The sequence below is a fragment of the Hemitrygon akajei genome, chromosome 3 (assembly GCF_048418815.1).
Source record: "Hemitrygon akajei chromosome 3, sHemAka1.3, whole genome shotgun sequence".
Classification (NCBI taxonomy): domain Eukaryota; kingdom Metazoa; phylum Chordata; class Chondrichthyes; order Myliobatiformes; family Dasyatidae; genus Hemitrygon; species Hemitrygon akajei.
The window spans coordinates 143,020,665-143,040,211 of record NC_133126.1 but is presented as its reverse complement, the minus strand read 5'-3'; the positions used below and the strand labels follow the sequence as shown (position 1 = coordinate 143,040,211).

General features: G+C 36.5%; 1 protein-coding gene across 2 annotated transcripts in view; it reads right to left on the bottom strand.

The window, feature by feature from the left end:
- The window catches only part of rsrc1 (arginine/serine-rich coiled-coil 1), a 384,446-nt gene that overhangs the window by 336,308 nt on the left and 28,591 nt on the right, over positions 1 to 19,547 (bottom strand). The window contains exons 2-3 of one of the 2 annotated variants that reach the window (XM_073040974.1): positions 18,146 to 18,343; positions 16,072 to 16,200 (exon numbers count right to left, since the gene is read on the bottom strand). In XM_073040974.1, coding sequence (XP_072897075.1) covers positions 16,072 to 16,200; positions 18,146 to 18,327 — 311 coding nt within the window. In that variant the 5' untranslated portion in view covers positions 18,328 to 18,343. The remainder of the gene's footprint in view (positions 1 to 16,071; positions 16,201 to 18,145; positions 18,344 to 19,547) is intronic. The other variant, XM_073040975.1, reaches the window with a different exon arrangement.

Below are 19,547 nucleotides of genomic sequence, written 5' to 3'. Positions count from 1 at the left end.
AGTCCCGTTTACTTCTGGTTAAGTGCTGGCCTTGAGAACATATACAGCTGTCAACAGCTGGAGTGTAGATGTCACTAACCCACAACAAACCTCTTCTGGAAAATGTCACTGTTAGATTGGGATACTTCTTGCTTGAATTTTAAAATGTAATAACCAACTCCACTGGGATTTGGTTAAAAGCTTTAAAAAAAAAATTATCCTTGGGAAAGTTGTTTCACTCAACAGTCAATCTAAGGTATTACCTGACAGTGTTGAAAAGATAATCAGTACTTAACGTGAAAAAAAGATACAGTATACTTGAACACAAGGTATAAACTATGCACCAAATTCACTGCATGCCTAGACTAAGATGACTTTTGGCTTCCATCAATACTAATATGTCACTAAAAAGGACAGTGATGAAAGACGACTCTACTGTTGTGAAAGCTAAACAAAGTGACACCCACAATTATTGTGCTAATTGAAAATGAATATATAGTCAAGTAGCTTTAAAAAGGATAACTTCACAGAGATTACTTTAGGCTCTGACCTCTGCATAAGTAAAGCATTTTTAACTGTAGTCCAGCAAAAGTGATTAACGGCGCCAGCCAAGGCCAGCAAATATCTCAAACTTTTTCTCTATCACATGGCCCCGAGGAGAGTTAAATGAACATTAAAATGGCTACAAACAGCTCAATAACTACATAGTTCTGCCAATTAGAAATAATTAGACAGTCATTTTGGTGGCAAATCTTTTTAAGTGCATACATACTGATGCAATGATGCTTATTAGCCAACTCACATAAGCATGCTCAAACATCCTGAAGTAATTATGTGTATTATTAAAGCCCTGAAGATCTCTGTACTTCACCTTAATGCATTTAAAAATCCACTTCATTACCTACAGTAATTAATCCTTCATTAATTGCAGGAAAAGCCCAGTTTACTGTGCTTCGTTTCTAATTATCATCTTATAAATAGTTATCGTCCTAATTAATGTGTTCATTATGATGAATATCTTTCTCAAAGCCATGCTTAGAGCAAAGGTTCATTTTTACTCTTAGAAGTCTAACTAGCCATAAGGCAAGGCCATTTTGGTTTTATTTGCTTTTATTTTACTACATTCAACCTTCTAATTGGCATTTAAAATCCAATTTGGGAAAACTTCAAGCAGCTTAAATTGAAGCAAAAATCTTAACAGAGGAAAAAAATATCAATTTGAAATTATATCCTGGTATAGACAACTTGTTCAAATAAAAAAAAGTGGCTTTCAACTTACAAATCACAAAATTTTAACTAAGTGTGACTACAAATATTTCCAAAATACCCCCACTACCCTACCCACCTCAAAAAAGCATCTTTCTCAATGAAACTGCACAACATTAATGTTAATTTAATCAACTTTGTTTATTCTTTAAAAACTTTCAAACATATTCTTGTACATCATGAACTAGGTGACGTACAAGGAAAACATGGAATTAAGGGCAAAAATATTTTCCTTAAGATCAACAGTAGTTATTCTATGTGAGGTATTTAATTTGACATTGAACATATTTAACAATCTTTTTTCAAAATGATATGGAATATTTAATAAGAGAATGTCCTCAATACAAGGTCTATCTATATAGAATTCCATGGCTGTAGCAAATAGTATAATGCAACCAGCTGAGAGTGTTACTGCTACTTTTACATCCATTGCTCAAAAATTTAAAACTGCAGAATCAGTATTATCACAATCATGAAATGTGTTGGTTTGAGGCAACAGTACATTGCAAGACATAACATTTACTATAAATTACAAATCAATGAATAAACACAGTAAAAGAAAAATATGAGGTAGTGTTCATGGACTGTTCAGAAATCTGATGGAGAGTAAGAAACTATTCCTAAAATGCTGAGTGTGGGCATTAAATACTCAGATTAATGAACTAGTAAAATTGTTGTCATATCATTTAAATTTTACATTTGGTGCACAGATTACTCAAAATGTGAAAGCAGAATACTTGAGGGTGGCATGGTAGTATAGAGTTAGTTATTTGCTATTAGAGCACCAGTGATCCAGGCTTAATTCTACTGCCTTGTGCAGGAAGGCACAGAGTTGACTGTACTTCCTAAGAAGGTTGGCGTCATTCAATGTCTGTAGTGAGATGCTGAAGATGTTCTATAGGTCAGTTGTGGAGAGTGCCCTCTTCTTTGTGGTGGCGTGTTGGGGAGGAAGCATTAAGAAGAGGGACGCCTCACGTCTTAATAAGCTGGTAAGGAAGGCGGGCTCTGTCGTGGGCAAAGTACTGGAGAGTTTAACATCGGTAGCTGAGCGAAGGGCGCTGAGTAGGCTACGGTCAATTATGGATAACTCTGAACATCCTCTACATAGCACCATCCAGAGACAGAGAAGCAGTTTCAGCGACAGGTTACTATCGATGCAATGCTCCTCAGACAGGATGAAGAGGTCAATACTCCCCAATGCCATTAGGCTTTACAATTCTACCGCCAGGACTTAAGAACTTTTTAAAAGCTATTATTAATGCTTTTTGAGATAGTGATTTAGATGCATATCATATTTTTTACTGAGTTAAGTATTGTATGTAATTAGTTTTGCTACAACAAGTGTATGGGACATTGGAAAAAAGTTGAATTTCCCCATGGGGATGAATAAAGTATCTATCTATCTATCAATCTGTAAGGAGTTTGTGCGTTCTCCCCGTGACCACGAGTTTCCTCCGAGTACTCCAGCGTCCTCCCATATACCATAGACACAGGTTGATAGGTTAAATGGTCACATGAGTGCAGGGCCTTTTTATTGCATCCTATCTTGAAATAACTAAATAAATATTTTTCATCTGTTATTCTCAAATCTGAAGCACAACTATTACAAATTATTACTCGGGTATTGATAGTACTTTCTATAAAACAAAAGAGTAGGCATTTTTTCACTATCATTCATTGAATTCACAAGCAGCAGCTTATACTCAAATTTGGTTGAATTGACTTCGAACAGCTGCTCTTATATTGCATGCAACAAACAACTGAACAAAGATTTCCACTTCATAGTCCATAGTTATATGCATTCTTGTTTTGAATTACAAAGTGGAATATCTAAAGTTATCTATAACAATGTGGTGTGTCATTCAAAACATTACAATGCTGCAATATTAGAAAGAATCTCTAATATCCACACATTATTGAAGCACCCCATTCAGCATTTTAACTATACACAAAACAGGAGCTTCATGCAACAAAAATGCTTAACTATATCCTCAATGCTACCAACAAGTTAATGATCAGTGATCAGCTTCACAATGATCTTAAACTTGGATGGTGTGAATCAGGTACATGTTTACAAGGTCTCTATAGGAGGCTCATCCAGATTTAAGATGCATGGGGTCCATGGTGAATTGCCCATTTGGATTCAGAACTGGCTTGCCCATAGAAGATACAGAGTAGTGGTCAAAGGGAGGTCTGTGATTAGTGGTGTTGCACAAGGATGTGTCTGGGACCTCTGCTATTTATGATGGATGCTGGATGAAAATGCAGATGGGTAGGCAAGTAGGTTTGTAGATTATATGAAGATTGATGGTACTGTGGTAACACAGAAGATTGGCAAAGAATACAGGATATAGATCAGTTGCAAATATGGATGGAGAAATGACAGATGGAGTTTAACATAGCCAAATGTGAAGTGTTGGTAGGGCCAAATGTACAGAGGCAGTATACTGTTATGGGCAAGACTCTTAAGTGTTGATGAGCAGAGGATTTTGAAATCCAAGTTCATGGTTCCCCAAAAATTGTTATACAGGTTAATAGGTGGTTAAGTACGTACATTGCATGCCTGCAATTATTAGTTGAGGCACTGAATTCAAAAGTCAGGAAGTAATGCTGAAGCTTTATAAAACTCTAGTTAGGCCCTCAGTTCTCAAACCCAAAAGATGTCAGGATTTGGAGAAGGTGCACAAGAGGTTTACCAAGGTGCTGCCTGGATTAGAGTGCACACGTTATGAGAGGTTGGTCAAACTTGGGTTGTTTCCTCTGGAGCAGAGGCTGAGGGGAGATCTGACAGAGGTGTACAAGTTTAAGAGAGGCATAGAGTAGACAGAGAGTATACTTTTCCCAGGGTTGAAATGTCAAAGACCAGAGGGCATGTACTTAAGGTGAAAGAGGGTAACTTCAAAGGAGAAGTGAGGGGCAAGTTTTGTTTTATAAATATAAACACAGAGTGGTGGATGCCTGGAGTGGTGGTAAAGGGAGACATGAATGTGAGGTGTTATGACCCCAGCCCCCTCCTTTGTGAGATTCGCAAGAGCCCTAGTCAAGGGGGGGGGGGGGGTCAAATGACCCAAGAGAGAGAGGGAGACGTGCTGAAGACCACGTTCCCCAGGGAAGCAGAATAAAGCGACTCTTTGACTATTGTCTCATGAAAACCACGTGTAAAGCCCTCGGGCAAAGTGGGCTGGTCGCTCAACAAGACAAAAGCCTCGGACATAGCCATTGTCTTGGGAGACACCTTTGTGGGATAAGGAATTGGCCTACGTGCAAAATCTCAGGGCAATGTGAGATGGGTGATGGGGGAAGGATTGCCTCGCCCCCCTACCCTGATGGACATCTACAACCCTGCCAGTCCAGATAAAAGGTGGGCTGCCGAGGCGGGGCGCCAGACGCACCAGAAGATACGTGAGAATTCCTGCGACTGCGTTTAGAGAGCGACAGCCGGTGGTGGGGTTCATGTGCGTCCTTCCCTTGCCTGGGATTGGCGACCTCACCACGGAAGAACGGCTTAGCTACAGGGGAAGCCACAGATGAGAGTCCATTCCCCCTTCCGACTACCTCCTACAGGTTGGAAAACCTGTCAGGTAAATGTTTCATTCTCTCGCTCTCTTTCTAACAAAAGTGCACCAACGCGACACCACGACAACGGCAGCGGGTGGAACTGCAGTGACCGCAAAAAGACTTTTAAATATCCAGTAAACAATATATATCTACATTACCCCTAGACAACTGTAGAGCTTATTTCTGATTGATTATTACTATACCTGTGCTTTAGATTGAGTTGTGACGATGTATATGATCTGAATGTTTTGTATTAACCATACGTTTGTGCCCCTTTATAAATAAAAACGTTTGAAAATAGTAGCATCAGGCTTCGGTGGATCCATCTATCTTTGCTGGAAAACTACCCGGTTACTGGGGAACGTAACAGAGGTAAATGGAAGGCACAATGTTGTGGAAGGGCCTGTTCCTGTGCTGTACAATGTTCTAGGTGTTAAAATCAAAATGACTCAAACAGAAACAAATGATGCCTGCTTTCATCAGGATTCATATCACATCTGCAATGTACTTAAACATCAAAACCTGTTTTAATTGAAAATACATTCTAGGAAAGATATATAAAAAATGTTTCCAAATACTGAAGACTGAATTTAGAAATTACCGGTCTATGCGGATCACTGCCACATTATCATGGCAATCTGCTATTCCATCGATTAGAAATCCCAGTGGTTCACCATTTGTATCTCTTTAAATACACTGTACCACATTCCCTGCTCTTCCTTTAGACTCAATGGGATCCTGTTCCCCATACTCTCTTTAAACTCACCCTGGCTCTGTTCCCCACACTCCCATAAAACTCACTCATGCTCTTCTTCCCCATGCTCCCTTTAAACTTCTGGTTCACTGAAAAATGTATTACCTACACTGTGTAACATTTTTTAAAACATGAATTAAAATTGTGTTGATATATATTAACTGGAATAATCTCCAGTTGTTGGAAAATCTGACTGCTCAAGGGTATCAGCAGTTCTTCCCATTGCAGATGAATAAGCAGAACTATTCCTCCTTCCTAACTAAAGTAATGCAATTTTTTGTATTTGCATACAAAGATGTAACTAAGCTTTTTGAAAAGTTTAAGATAACAGCATCTGTTCATCGTAAGCTGGAACAATTTGATTCATACTGGGAAAATGTTTTAACTATATAATGCCTCATAGGCCTGATTTTATTCTCACAAATCAATGAATCTGTTGTAAAAAAAAGATCACTCCCTCCTTGTACATAGTTTTTTCCTTTTGCTTGTTTTTTCTTCCCGCTCTTTTCTATAAGTGTATACCTCAGATAAATACTTAGTGGAGATTTGTGATATATATGATTATATGATATATATGTACAATGTCTGAAATACATCTTATGGAAATGTTTGTTTGATGATGAACTTCAATAAAAAAAATTATGAGAAAAAAAAGAATACCCATAATCTTATTGGATGATGGGGCAGGTAAAGGAATGAAATGGCCTCCTGCCTTTTAAAAAAAAAAGTTTTATGTAAACACTTCATTCATTTTCTTCTAGAGATTTAGGATTGTTTTGTGCAACACAGTTAACATCAGAAGATATGATCGTAACCTGTCATTGAACATATAACAGGAGGACTAAAATTCTATGCTCACATTTAAAGTTATGATATATGCACTCATTAAACATAAAATAACTCATCTTTAATAGGAAATCATTGACCATTCAAGGAAGTACAGAAAAAAGCTGTGATCATATTTTTTCAGATTTTGTTGAGCTTTCACCATTATTCTACATGAATCTTCTTTGAAACTCGCATTACATTTAAAAGACTTTTACTTGGTAAAGAGACAATAAGGCAACAACTGCCTGTCAATATGCTTTTTAGAGGAACTTTGTGGGCGGGTCTTGATACACTTACAGCATGCAGGCAATTACATTGTTTGAGGCCTTGCAACTATCATGATCTCATCATTTGGCAGTATCTGGTCAAAAGATCGGGCAGTATTAATGGAGAGAGAACCCTGAATTAATAGCACAGAAAAATGACTTGCAGCAGAATGGCAGGCTAAGATGCAAGCTGAAAAAGGAGATAAATGAGTTGTCTGAAACTGTTGAATTTGATAATCAAATCTACAGTACCAACAAAAATCATGAAATGCTTTTCCTCAATTTTGCATTAGTCATTACTAGAACAGTGAAGGAAAGTGACCGATGAGTTAAAATGAGAGTGGGATGGAGAATTAAATGGGCTTGAATGGGCATTTCACCCATTCCTTTTTTGTGAGGGGCAAGTTTTTTTAAAAATATTTCCCTCATTAACCTATCAAGCAAATTGGTTCATCAACAGCTTATCCCTCAGCAATTTCAGAATCAGCAAAAGAATCAGAATCAGGTTTACTATCACCGGCATGTGTCACTGAAGTTGTTAACTAAGCAGCAGCAGTTCAATGCAATATATAATATAGAAGAAAAAAAATTTAAAAAATAAATCAATTGCAGTTTATGTATATTGAACAGATTAAAAATTGTGCAAAACCAGAAATAATATTTAAAAAGTGTCGTGTTCAAGGGTTCAATGTCCATTTAGGAATTGGATGGCAGAGGGGAGAAAGCTGTTCCTAAATCGTTGAGTGTGTGCCTTCAGGCTTCTGTATTTCCTACCTGATGGTAACACTGAGGAAAGGGCATGCCCTGAGTGCTGGCGACCCTTAATAATGGACGTTGCCTTTCTGAGACACCGTTCCTTGAAGATGGCCTGGGTACTTTGTTGGCTAGTACTGAAGATGGAGGTGACCAAACTTACAACCTTCTGCAGCTTCTTTTGGTCTTGTGCAGTAGTTCCTCCATACCAGACAGTGATGCGGCCTGTCAGAATGCTCTCTACGGTACATCTACAGAAGATTTTGAGTGCTTTTGTTGACATACCAAATCTCTTCAAACTCCTGACCCAGGTTAGATCCTCAGAGATCTTGACACCCAGGAACTTGAAACTGTTTACTCTCTCCACTTCTGATCCCTCTATGAGGATTGGTATGTATCTCTTCATCTTACCCTTCCTGACGTCCACAATCAGCTCTTTTGCCTTACTGACGTTGAGTGCAAAGTTGTTGCTGCGACACCACTCCACTAGTTGGCATATCTTGCTACTGTACACCCTCTCATCTCCATCTGAGAGTCTACCGACAATGGTTGTGTCATCAGCAAATTTATAGATTTATGGTTCAGAAATTTGTGTCTCACCCCATCAGAAATATTCTTTCACATTTCCTTTGCTTATCTTGTCATTACTGCAACTTACATTGGACTTGTTCTCTTTCCCAGTTCTGATGAATGGTTTTCAACCTGAAACATCAATTCCATTTCTCTTTCCATATATGCTGCCTGACTTAATGAGAGTTTCTTTTTTATTTTATTCCTTCTTTAACATTCGAAGTTTTTTTGTGTTTATGACATTTTATTTTGTGAAGAGTTCTCCAAATACATCTTGCTGTTGTCCTACTGCTGCAATACAACTTAAAATTGCCTTTTTCCATGCCAGGTACCTTCTATGGAATCCTCTAAGAGCTGTCTACAATTTCTAAACTACATGCCACTTCAAGTAATGCCACCTAAAAATATATATCGACAACACCCAGCTCTACCTCAACATCACCCCTATAACAACTTGGCATACAATCTACCTGACCAATCAAATAATGGAGATAGAAACTATGCTTTGGCCAATAGAACTTTCTGCTTGCCATTGACACAATTTTCTATTTTATCCCCTTCAAATTCACACTTGGTTCAATCCACCCATTAGCTCTGTATTTACTAACATTCACTGGCACCAAATCCAACAAAGTCTTGGTTTTAGAATTTTCATGGAACAGTACATAGAAGAGGAACAGACCCTTCAGCCCACAACCTAAAAAGCAATTAACCCAACACAGAGCATGTGGTACATATCTCTCTCAGGTCTAACACCACAATCTGGTGCCCCTGTTTTCATACCACTCATATCCACATTCCTTTGTCCCAAATTCTCATAATTGGGTTTAATCTTAAAATAATTGTCAATTGTTTATCAAATGTCTACTGATGGATACCAAGGGACAAAACTGGCCCACTTGAAGATTAGTATCGTCATCTATGCTAGGAGTCAAAAGAGACTGAGGAAGATATTAAATTGATTTTTGCATCTGTCAAGGGATGGACACAGAACTAAGGCAAAATGGTGATGAGGTTATGGACTGTATCCGGATTACTGAAGAGGAGGTGTTTGCTGTCTTGAGGTAAATTAGAATGGAGAAATCCCCATGGCCTGATAAGGTGTCCGCTCACACCTTGTGAAAGGTTTCTGGCAGAGGTTTTTAAAATGTTCTTAGCCATGGATGAGATGTTGGAGAATTGTTGGATAGCTAATATTGCTCCATTGTTCAAGAAATGCTCTATAAATAAGGCAGGAAATCATAGGCCAGAGAGCCTGACATCAGTAGCGGGTAAATTATTGGAATTTTTTTAAATTATTTTTTTTTATAAAGAGACCAGATATACTAATTAGATACAGGGCCTGATTAGAGATACTCAACATCACTCTCTGTATTGTAGGTTGTGTCTAACCAAGCTCAGATATTCTCCAAGAGATTAACAGAAAAATTGAAGGAAAGGCAGTGGACACTCAACAAAGTCCCTCATGGGAGGCTGATCCAGGAGGTTCAGTCACTTAGCATTCAGGATGAAGTAATGTCTCTATTTTCCTTTCAAAGTGGCTAGAGTCCAATTGGGACAGTGGGGGACTTTGGGGTTCTTATGTTTCTTCTGTCATTCATTCTTTGGGGTTTTTCTTCTGTTCCGACGTCTGCCGAGAGCAAGAATTTCATGTTGTATATTGTATAGATTCTCTGGTATTAAATGGAACAACTGAAGTGGTAAATTGGATTTGATATTAGCTTAGCGGGAGAAACCAGAAGGTTGAATATGGTTGCCTCCCCAACTGGAGGCTGTGACTAATGGTGTGCAGCGTTTGGTGCTGGGTCCATTGCTGTTCGTCATGAACATTAATGATTTGTGGATGACACCAAGACTGGGCGCATAGTGGATGAGGAGGAAGGCTATCAAAGTTTGCAGTGGGATATGGACCAGTGAGAAAGATGGACTGAAAAATGGAATTTAATGCAGAAGAAGATGAGGTACTGTACTCTGAGAGGACAAACCAGTGTAAGACTACAGTGGAAGGTGGGCCACTGAGGAATGTGGTGGAACAAAGATCTGGAAATACAGATCCATAATTTCTTGAAAATATGCCAAGCTAGATAGGGTCATAGAGCTTTAGATATTTTGGCCTTCACAAATCAGAGCATAATGTACAGGATTTCAGATGTTATGTTGAAGGTGTATGAGATGCAGGTGAGGCCAAATCTGGAATATTGTTTGCAGTTCTGGTCCCTATGACCATAAGATATAGGAGCAGAATTAGGTCATTTAGCCCATTAAGTCTGCTCTGCCATTCAATTACAGCTGATTTATTAACCCTCTCAATCCCATTCTTCTGCCTTTTCCCCATAATCTTTGGAGCCCTTACTAATCAAGAAGTCAACCTCCATTTTAAATATACCTAATGATTTGATTGAGGTATACAAAATTATGAGGGTTTAATGCAAGTAGGCTTTTTCTACTAAGGTTATATGAGACTAGGGGAATTTGAGGCCATTGATTAAGGGTGAAAAGTTAAATATTTGAAGGTACCCTGAGGGAGAACTTCTTCACCCAGAGGGTGGCACAACTGTGGGACGAGCTGCAAGAGGAAAAGATGGGTGTGGGCTTGACTGCAACATTTAAGAGAAGTTTGGAAAAGTACGTGTGGGAGGAGTATTGAGGGCCACGGTCCAGGTGCAGATTGACGGGACTAGGCAGAATGAAAGTTAAATGTGGGCTAGAAGGGTCAGGAGGTCTGGCATTTTTTGCGGCAGTGCTCTATGACGCCATAGTTAACTATCTTATGGGATTGTCAACTTCTATTCAGTGGGAAGTTGCACCAATAATACTTAAGTTTAATCACAATAATAGATGGCATTACTTTACAGGGAATAATAAGCCTAATGGGTCTGTTTGCTTTGTCTTTCATTTTTTTTGAATATAGATACTGCATTAACCAGATTTCAATATACTCTTTATCCCCAGTGCCTACTTAGTTTTGCAAGAAAACTGCCCAAGCCTTGCAAATCCCACCATTACTAGCTCTAGACACCAAGACAAACAACATCTAACCCTGGATATTATTATTTTTTCTGTTTTCCTTGAAGCCAACATCATTTCTCTCAAAGACTTAAATTTGATTTTGTGTTCATTGCTGATTTCCAAGCCTACAGACAACTTTCAGTTGTGCACACTTCTGTTTTGCTATATTCTGAATCTAAAGCAATATTATTCTCCAGGATGTTTTTTTGACCTCTATCCTTTTGCCTCATTTCCTATATCAATCTGACCATTATCTTCAGATTATGTCCTTAATAAATTTTGTTATTCATTTTGTTCTTCTATCTTTCTGTATTCATGCTTCACTGTTTAAATGTTACATTATTTCATTTAGCGTTTTATTCAGCAATACGAGTTAATACAAAAATGTCTCATTCAAAAATGTGTTCAATTTATTTGGTTTAACCAAAAGAATTTTCAAGTTATGCTGTACACTTTAAGTGAGGGCACTTACAATTGTAACTTTGACATCAAAAAAGGATTCTTACTTAAAATGCCAAGTTTGGGTACCATTAATTCTGTGTACTGAATGCAAGTATATATTTTCTATACATCAAGAAAGAACCACTTTTTGAAAAGCTATTTGTGCATTAAAACCTCTTTTACAACCCACAAGAAACAATTGCAGATGGATCATTCTTGCTTGCATGATACAAAGAATTTCCACAATATATATTGTAACAGGAAAGAATAAGGCATTAATCATCAGGGCAACAAAACCAAAGAGTCAGCACATTGACATGTTTCAAGCATCTTACATCCTTTACCAAATGTCAAAATCCTGTATCCAAATTCTTCATTTAATATAATCGTTAAAGACAAAGAATATATTGTGTCAATTCAAAAATATAGTATTCAGTAAATTCCCACTACTTTTATTCTCATTAAACTATTATTTGCAGGGTTCTGAGCAAGATGCTGTATATTATTCAAAAAAACAAAAGTCACATAACTAAGAAATATTAAAATAAATATAAATCAACAAAACTTCATTAAACCTTCTTGTGCAAAAAAAATCATCCATGATAAAATATTATATTATTTTCCTTTTTAAAGATATTTGCTTTCAGTACTATGATTGTCTCAATCTAATTACTTCAAATTCCATTAAATGAAAACTCTTCTTTAGTTATGACACTGGGCACACTTGTGAAAAATCAGGTTCCTTGTCAATTGTGAATGTGTCAGTTGAAAAATATGCAAAATACAAGTTAAATATAAATAGCATTACATTCAATACTTTTGAATAAAAAATGTGATTTATTTATTCAAAAAATATGTCATGGAAAGCATTTCAAACAATTTTATTATACCTAAATGTGTAATATTCCAATAATTACTATCCAAATTTTCTCTCAGCAATATTTTCATGCCACTATTATTCTCATTTTGTTGAATAATATCCATACTCCAGAGCCATTTTCCGCTCATTTTCAATATCATGCATTCTTATATCAAGATTCTTTTCTTCATATCCTGTCAGAGTATCAATCACTGTCTCCTGTCCACTCAATCCAGTTTTGATTTATCAGCAGACGCCTTTTTGGACTCCATAACTAGACCCAAACCATTTTAATGCGACAGTGACAAATAACACCCCATATCACATCAACCTGTTCCACTTAGTAAACTTAGAAACAGTAACTATGACATCCCTGCATAAGTATTACATTCTATTCCCTAGACTGATGTATATTAATGAGGAGCTGCTATTTGAAACGCTTCTTCCACATCAGCATCTAATATGATCAAATTAGGAAATGGGATGATTTATTAAATTTTGTCATGCCGAAAGATTTCTCTATGTTCTCATATAGGCAGTTTGAGAAATCTATAAACAGATTTTTCTCTATATTTCTCCAGATCAAAGATTTATAAAACTGAATGCACCGTATGGACTCAATATGAAGAATCACAATTTTAATTATTACATTTTCCCCAATTAATTCAGTTTTTTCTCTACTTACCACAAACAAGCTGACCATTTAAGATCATTTTCTAAATAAAGGCATTTTTGTAACACAAGTATTTCAACGTAAAGGAATTACTGTTAAACTAAATGTTTTGAATATAGTAAAATACTTCTACCAAAATTAAGTCTGAGAACTTTGATAGCAGTGAAAATCATTGAGTTAACCAAACCAATTAAAAAGGACAAAACTTATAACAACTTTAAATTTTGTCCATTAGCAGATGTCAGTAATCTTTTCAGAATCATTGGAATTATAGCTACTTATTTAAGAAAATCTTAAGAACACAGACTACTATATTCAGTACGATTTAAACATGTGCCAACATTGTTACAGTAACTTAGTGTACAGGCTGAAAATCTCAGGAGAATACTACATATACTTCATGGGAGCAATCAAATTAACCTTCCTTAAGTAAATAGAGCATAGTCCTTAATGATTATTATTGACCAACTTAAATATTGACAATACTAATATCTTCCTGAAAAAGTTTTTTTAAAAAGTCATCAGTATTCTGTTAAGTACTTCTTCAATAAATTAGTAAAATTACAATGTCATTCTCAATCAAATGCTCTCATGAAAGCCTAATATTAATCTAGATATGCACAAATTTAGAAATCAGCCATTCTTTGTAATATGCAGTCATGACTACAAATATCTAAACTCAGTTTCATATTATTTGCAAAATTAATATTAACACATTAAAATGTTGAATATTGAATTCAAATTCACACAAAAACATTATGGCGCAAGGACAAGGAATGTTAACAAGCTTGGGTTAAAATTGCATTGCAGCATTGAGGTTATTAATATTTTATCTTGCCAGGATCTTAAATGTCTTTGTACATGGATTACATTTAATGTTCCACTGGTTCTAAGGTGTCTCAATTTCTGAATGTGTATTTAAGTAAGCAAACAAAAGAAAAGCAAATTTTTTAAAAATTACAATGTCATGATAAGAATGTTTCCCAATAATGTTAACTAATCAGTCACTGACTTGAATTTTTTTTCAAAAATGTGGTCACCTTTTTTCCTTTATTGTGTCTATAACGGACGGTTACTACAAGCAGCATCAACCACTAAGCAAATTGCAAAAACATTTTAAAAATAAATTCCATTTGAGTAACCTATTTACTAATAAACACCAAGTTCATTTCACCATACCTTATTAGGGGTGGGGGGGGGGGGGGAGAGAGAAGGGATTCACTGACCTACAATGCTTTACTGTTCAAATTTGAACAAATCTTATCCTTGTGATCAGATTCCTCCAAATCCCTGTGATATCTTCTCACTCATCTCTAAGATTTTGTGTTATTCTGCCTTCAGCAGATTATCACTGCATACAAATATGAACACACATGGAGCCACTGTACACAGAGCATCCTTATATAGTATCTATGTACAGCTGATATCCAGAATTAAATTCTCAAGAGGTTCATAAATGGTTTGGGCCTTAAATATTGAAGCAGATTTTAACCAGAGGGTTGAGACCTGTTCAATGATTAAAAATGCCCATCACAACCTGGGTGAGAGTTGGGGATTCTGAGATACTAGTTATATAGAGCTACTACAAGTATATAGATACTATCAAGATTCTGTGCTACTATAAGCAGACTTGCAGACTTCAATTTTATCTTTGTAAACAAAATGATCAGCCTTTTACTACTATAATGCCAATACCTGCTTTGCCCCCTAGAGCTTTCTCCACTCTGCCCTCAACAATCTTCTCGCCAGCACCAATATATTCCTCTGACCTCATGATCTTCTCAACCCAAACTTCTCCTTAGACTATTTCCAAACACCCTAACTATCCGGGGGTGGGGGGGGAGAGAGGGAGGACAGGGTGCATTTTTGTCTTTTCCGTAGCATTTGACTGTTTATTTAGCAGGCCAATTTGCTAGCTCAATACTCAACCTAGCATGGATGGAAAACATGCAAGGAGTCAGCTGGATTCAAACTTAGGATCATTGACCTCGAAATCCAGTGTTGATACCACATCACCTGCCAGCTAAAGCATTGGTTATACCAATCATTTTAATTTCCCAATCATCATTTCCTCTCCACCCCCCCATAATGGCAGGAGATCATAAAAAAAAAGGATTTTAATGAATAATTGCACGAGCAAGTCATTTTCCACAATGCATGATGCCGAGTCTCCTACATGTCAGAATATTGAAGCCTGGGTTCTCAAACCAAAACAAGATGGGGCCTCTTGCTAATCTTTTCCACACAATGGAACAAACAGTTTTTCACTTGCCTCAGCACTTGCTACCATTGCCAAGAATGCTTCTGCCTCTTCATCTGCCCTTCTCTGCCTTTGAGCACAATATGCCCTTTTATTTCCTATGTCTTTTAGTTAAGCATCTTAATAATGATTAGTATATTAAATTAACATCTTAATCATTTATGACTTCCTCTCAGTTTCTCTATTGAGAACCTTTTCTTCCTATAATTTCAAAGCAAGCCAGTTTCTCTAACCCCATATATAATTTCATGTCTTCTGTCCTCATTCACCTATTCCCTTCTTTTAAATAATTTAACCCACACACATAAACCCTTTTCTTTGGTTTATTTGGCCAATCCAGCCCAAACTGATCTCACTGAATCATTTGACACTCACATCCTCTGCCGACTTCAATGAAGGGTCAAAGGCTCTAAATTTTAACTGCTTTCTTTCCACAGATGCCACCTGACCTGCTAGTCTTTTCCAGCATGTTATTTTTACTTCAGATTTCCAGCATCTGCAATTATTTTAATTTTCTCAATATAACACTCACTTCCCTCCAATAGAAAATATCCCAAACTCCATCACAGTCACTATCAAACTTCAAAGCCTCTGTCCTTATGGATGTGCTCAGCTACTCTCTTACTTTTGTTTATGATGGCCTTCCGCTTGACAAAATAGTGATCAACCTCAGTCATCTCTCCAAACAATTCCTCTCCCCCTCCAGTGTCCATCTGTTACCGCAACAAAGCACTCTTTAGGAAAATGCACCAGCTAGAGTTGGTTTGTAAAATAAAAGACAAAATAGTTTAGAAACTGAAGGAAGGATTAACCAAACACATCATTACTTGCCGCATAGAAAAGATAATATCATACCTTCTATTCCTGCTTCTTGACCTAGAATGGCGTGATCTGTAGGACTTGCCTCGATCCCGTGACCTGCTACGACTCCTTCGTTTCTTTCGTTTCTCATATGATGAGCTACTGCTTGAACGTCGCCTATGTCTGAAGTATTAAGGATGATAAGTATGTTAGAAGCTGTTTGATGCAATGCATTTTTGTCTTCCACTTAGTTCAGATATTTAAAAAATTTAAAAATTAAAAGACTCAGAAAGCATTGTGAAACCAGTTTATGGTTCATAAAGAATTATGTATCAAGATTCACAGGTAGTTTCATTTTTGTTGTATTTAGCTGCGATGTTATGCAACAAATATTCCACTGAAAGAAGCATTTATTTCAGACATGCTTAAATTCATAAGAACTGTTTAAATACCTTGCAGTGCTCAAGACCCACTGATCGAAACATTCAATATAAACTATGAACAAAATAGTATCTCAACTATAGAGCTGTGCGATCAAAACATCAACATACAGAATATTTAATCTATTGAGCAAATGTTTATGCATACATTGGTTACTTGGTCATTTTCTAGCCAATCAAATCAATGCACAATTCCCAAGACCATATTTTCCTCTTGCAGCAAATGAGTACATTGTGGGAATTGTACAATTATAATTTGTTTTCTTAGCTTGTGTTTTTATTGTTAAATTCAAAGCCACATAAATTACTTTTCAGTAGAGTCCATATTAGTGGTCATTTCAAATAATACTGTATTGCTGCAACTCTGAATATTTTATTTACTATACATAATACACTACATCCTTTTACTATCATTTGCTCCATCCCATTTAACTTGCTGTACTTTGTCCAAGAACACAATTCTTTCCAATAGATCTCATTCACATTTTAATCTGATAATGTCACTTTGTTGTCAATTTCCAACTTTTATCTATTTTAAACACCAAGTGTTCATGCGCATTTACACTTTATCATCATTTTATTCTCATTCTAGTCAGATTCAAGTGTTTGGAGCCACCTTTAAATGAACAATGTTATCACAATATCCTCAAAATTGCACAAGCAGTCACTCCAAAAAGTGACAACTTCATTTTATAGAGTTTTATTGCATGATGGCTCATCTTGAATGTTTCTCTGAGGAAAACATCATTATGGAACAAAACCATTATTGTTGTCACTGACATTTTCGCCATAAACCAGTTGGTGAATCAAATATGACATTAAGAGCTATCTGCTATATTACTCTTCAGCTGAATTTTTTCTTACCCACAGAATTTCATTTTCTTTCATTGAAATTAATATTACTAGGTTCATCCTGAAACCAAGCAAATTATAAATGATGTCAGCTATAGTTCCGAAGACCACTTCAAAGGGAGGTGTTTACTCTGACTTCAAATAGACACAAATTGAAATAGATCAGATGTTAAAAGTAGACTATCATGGTGCACCTCATTAGTTCAATTCCATTTTTTGCAACATTAAAACATCAGGTATAGCCACTTTTATTCAGAATAAATCTCCTCTTGTAGTCGTTCTTGGTATTATATCTGAGAATTACTTAGAATTACCTGCAATTTGCTTATTTTTAAAGATGAATTAAGAAAGCTTTAATTTCTGTGCAAAAAAAAATTCTACAGATAAGAGAAGATTTAGTTGAAAAGTAATACGGCAGATAGCTCTTAATGCCACATTCAGTTTGTCAACTGCTTTATGACACATTCTGCCCAGTGCCTTCATAAGCTCTCATATCAGTGGATGGATTTATATAACCAATAACAAGCAGATATAATTTCACTTCAAACTGCTATCCTGAATCTACTGAACTGATGGGAAATATGCCAACCTGTTATTTTCAATTCCATCAACAAATATGCGATGAGTACCAATTTGACATTCCTATCTAAACCAAAACATACTCGATCAAAAACTGCCAATGCAACTAAGTTATAGAGGGGGACATGAAAAATATTAGCAAAAATCAGGCAACAGATATGTTGATTTTATTCTTTTATTTCTGTTTCTACATGGAAACTATGTTAACGCCAGTTAATGTATTGATACATTGCTGTAACACATTTCATGCTACTTACCTTCTATCTTTTGAACGGGAATGGGAACGGCGACTACGTGAGTGCGATCTTGTTCTTCTACTAGATTTTTTCCGAATGTACGTTCTGCTGTCAGAAGAACTGCTGGAAGTGGACTTCCTCCGATGTTTCTTCTTACGACGACTTCTTGTGTCAGCTTCACTGTCCGAAGAGTGATGGCCCATTTTCCAACCTCTAAAGCTTCCAAAGATCAAGGATAAAAAAAATCAGTAAATCATTGCCCTGATGAAGGATCTCGGCCAGAAACGTCAACTGCTTAGTCCTTTCCATAGATGCTGCCTGGCCTGACGAGTTCCTCCAAAATTGTGTGTATTACAAATCATTGTAGGAACTAGCTCTTTGAATTGGGGCATTAATTTTTCCATATCAGCCATAAAAAAGTTCAAAAAATTTATACCAGTATAATAAATTTGATTCTTTCTGTTGTATTCCTAACATTCATGTATTCCACCTTAAGCACAAACAGAAAGTGTTGGAAATACTCAAGAAAGGTTAAGCAGCATCTTTTGAGAATCAGTGTTAACAGGCCCGATTCAACCTGTCACCACAACATCTAGACCAGATGAGAAGAACTGATCGAGTTATCCCTTCGTACCTGACAAAGCATAGTGTATTCTAACTGACAGCAAAGCCTCAGACAAGTTGATGTTCTATCCTTACCTCTCCCCCCTATCCTTACCTTTTACGGGAGACACAGCTGGGGCAGAACTTTGTCTTGTATCTAAACTGAAAGAACCATTTTGAAAGTTTTTAAAGTGCTGTGATATGTAACCATACTTCAAAATCTACTAAGATCACTACAATTAGTTAAAAATTGTAGATTTTTAAGATGTTAAAAACTAACAAATAATTTATTCATAGAACAAGAAACAAAAGATGTAACTTGCCTCTTCCCTCCAAACCTCAAAGCCAAAACCCCAAATTAATTAAGATTCTGATTCTACATGTCTTACTAGCATAGATGGGAGATATGTACCCCTCAGGGAACTTATCAAGACAGGGCTCCACTGTTGAATTCCAAGAGGAATTCTGTGACAGCAAAGTGTGATAGATGTACATTGACCTTTGGAAGATGCTTTGTAAGTGTAAAAGAAATTAGTGGTGACTATACCAGGGTGTTGAGAAAGGATTAATCTATTCGAAATGTCAAAAGGGGAAAAGTTCCAAAACAGAACCTGAAGCTGAAAATGCAAAGGAGAACTGTTAGATGAGAAAACAGGTAAAGAAGACAATGAGAAGAACTTGTTATGTTGTGAGAAGGGTAGATTATATAAATGCAGAACTGCTGAAAAATTTAACAGTCACGATCTAGAATCCAGTTCACAATGACAGAAGGAAATTTTTACTTGGCAAAAAGAGGAAGATATATTCAAAGTTTGTGTTG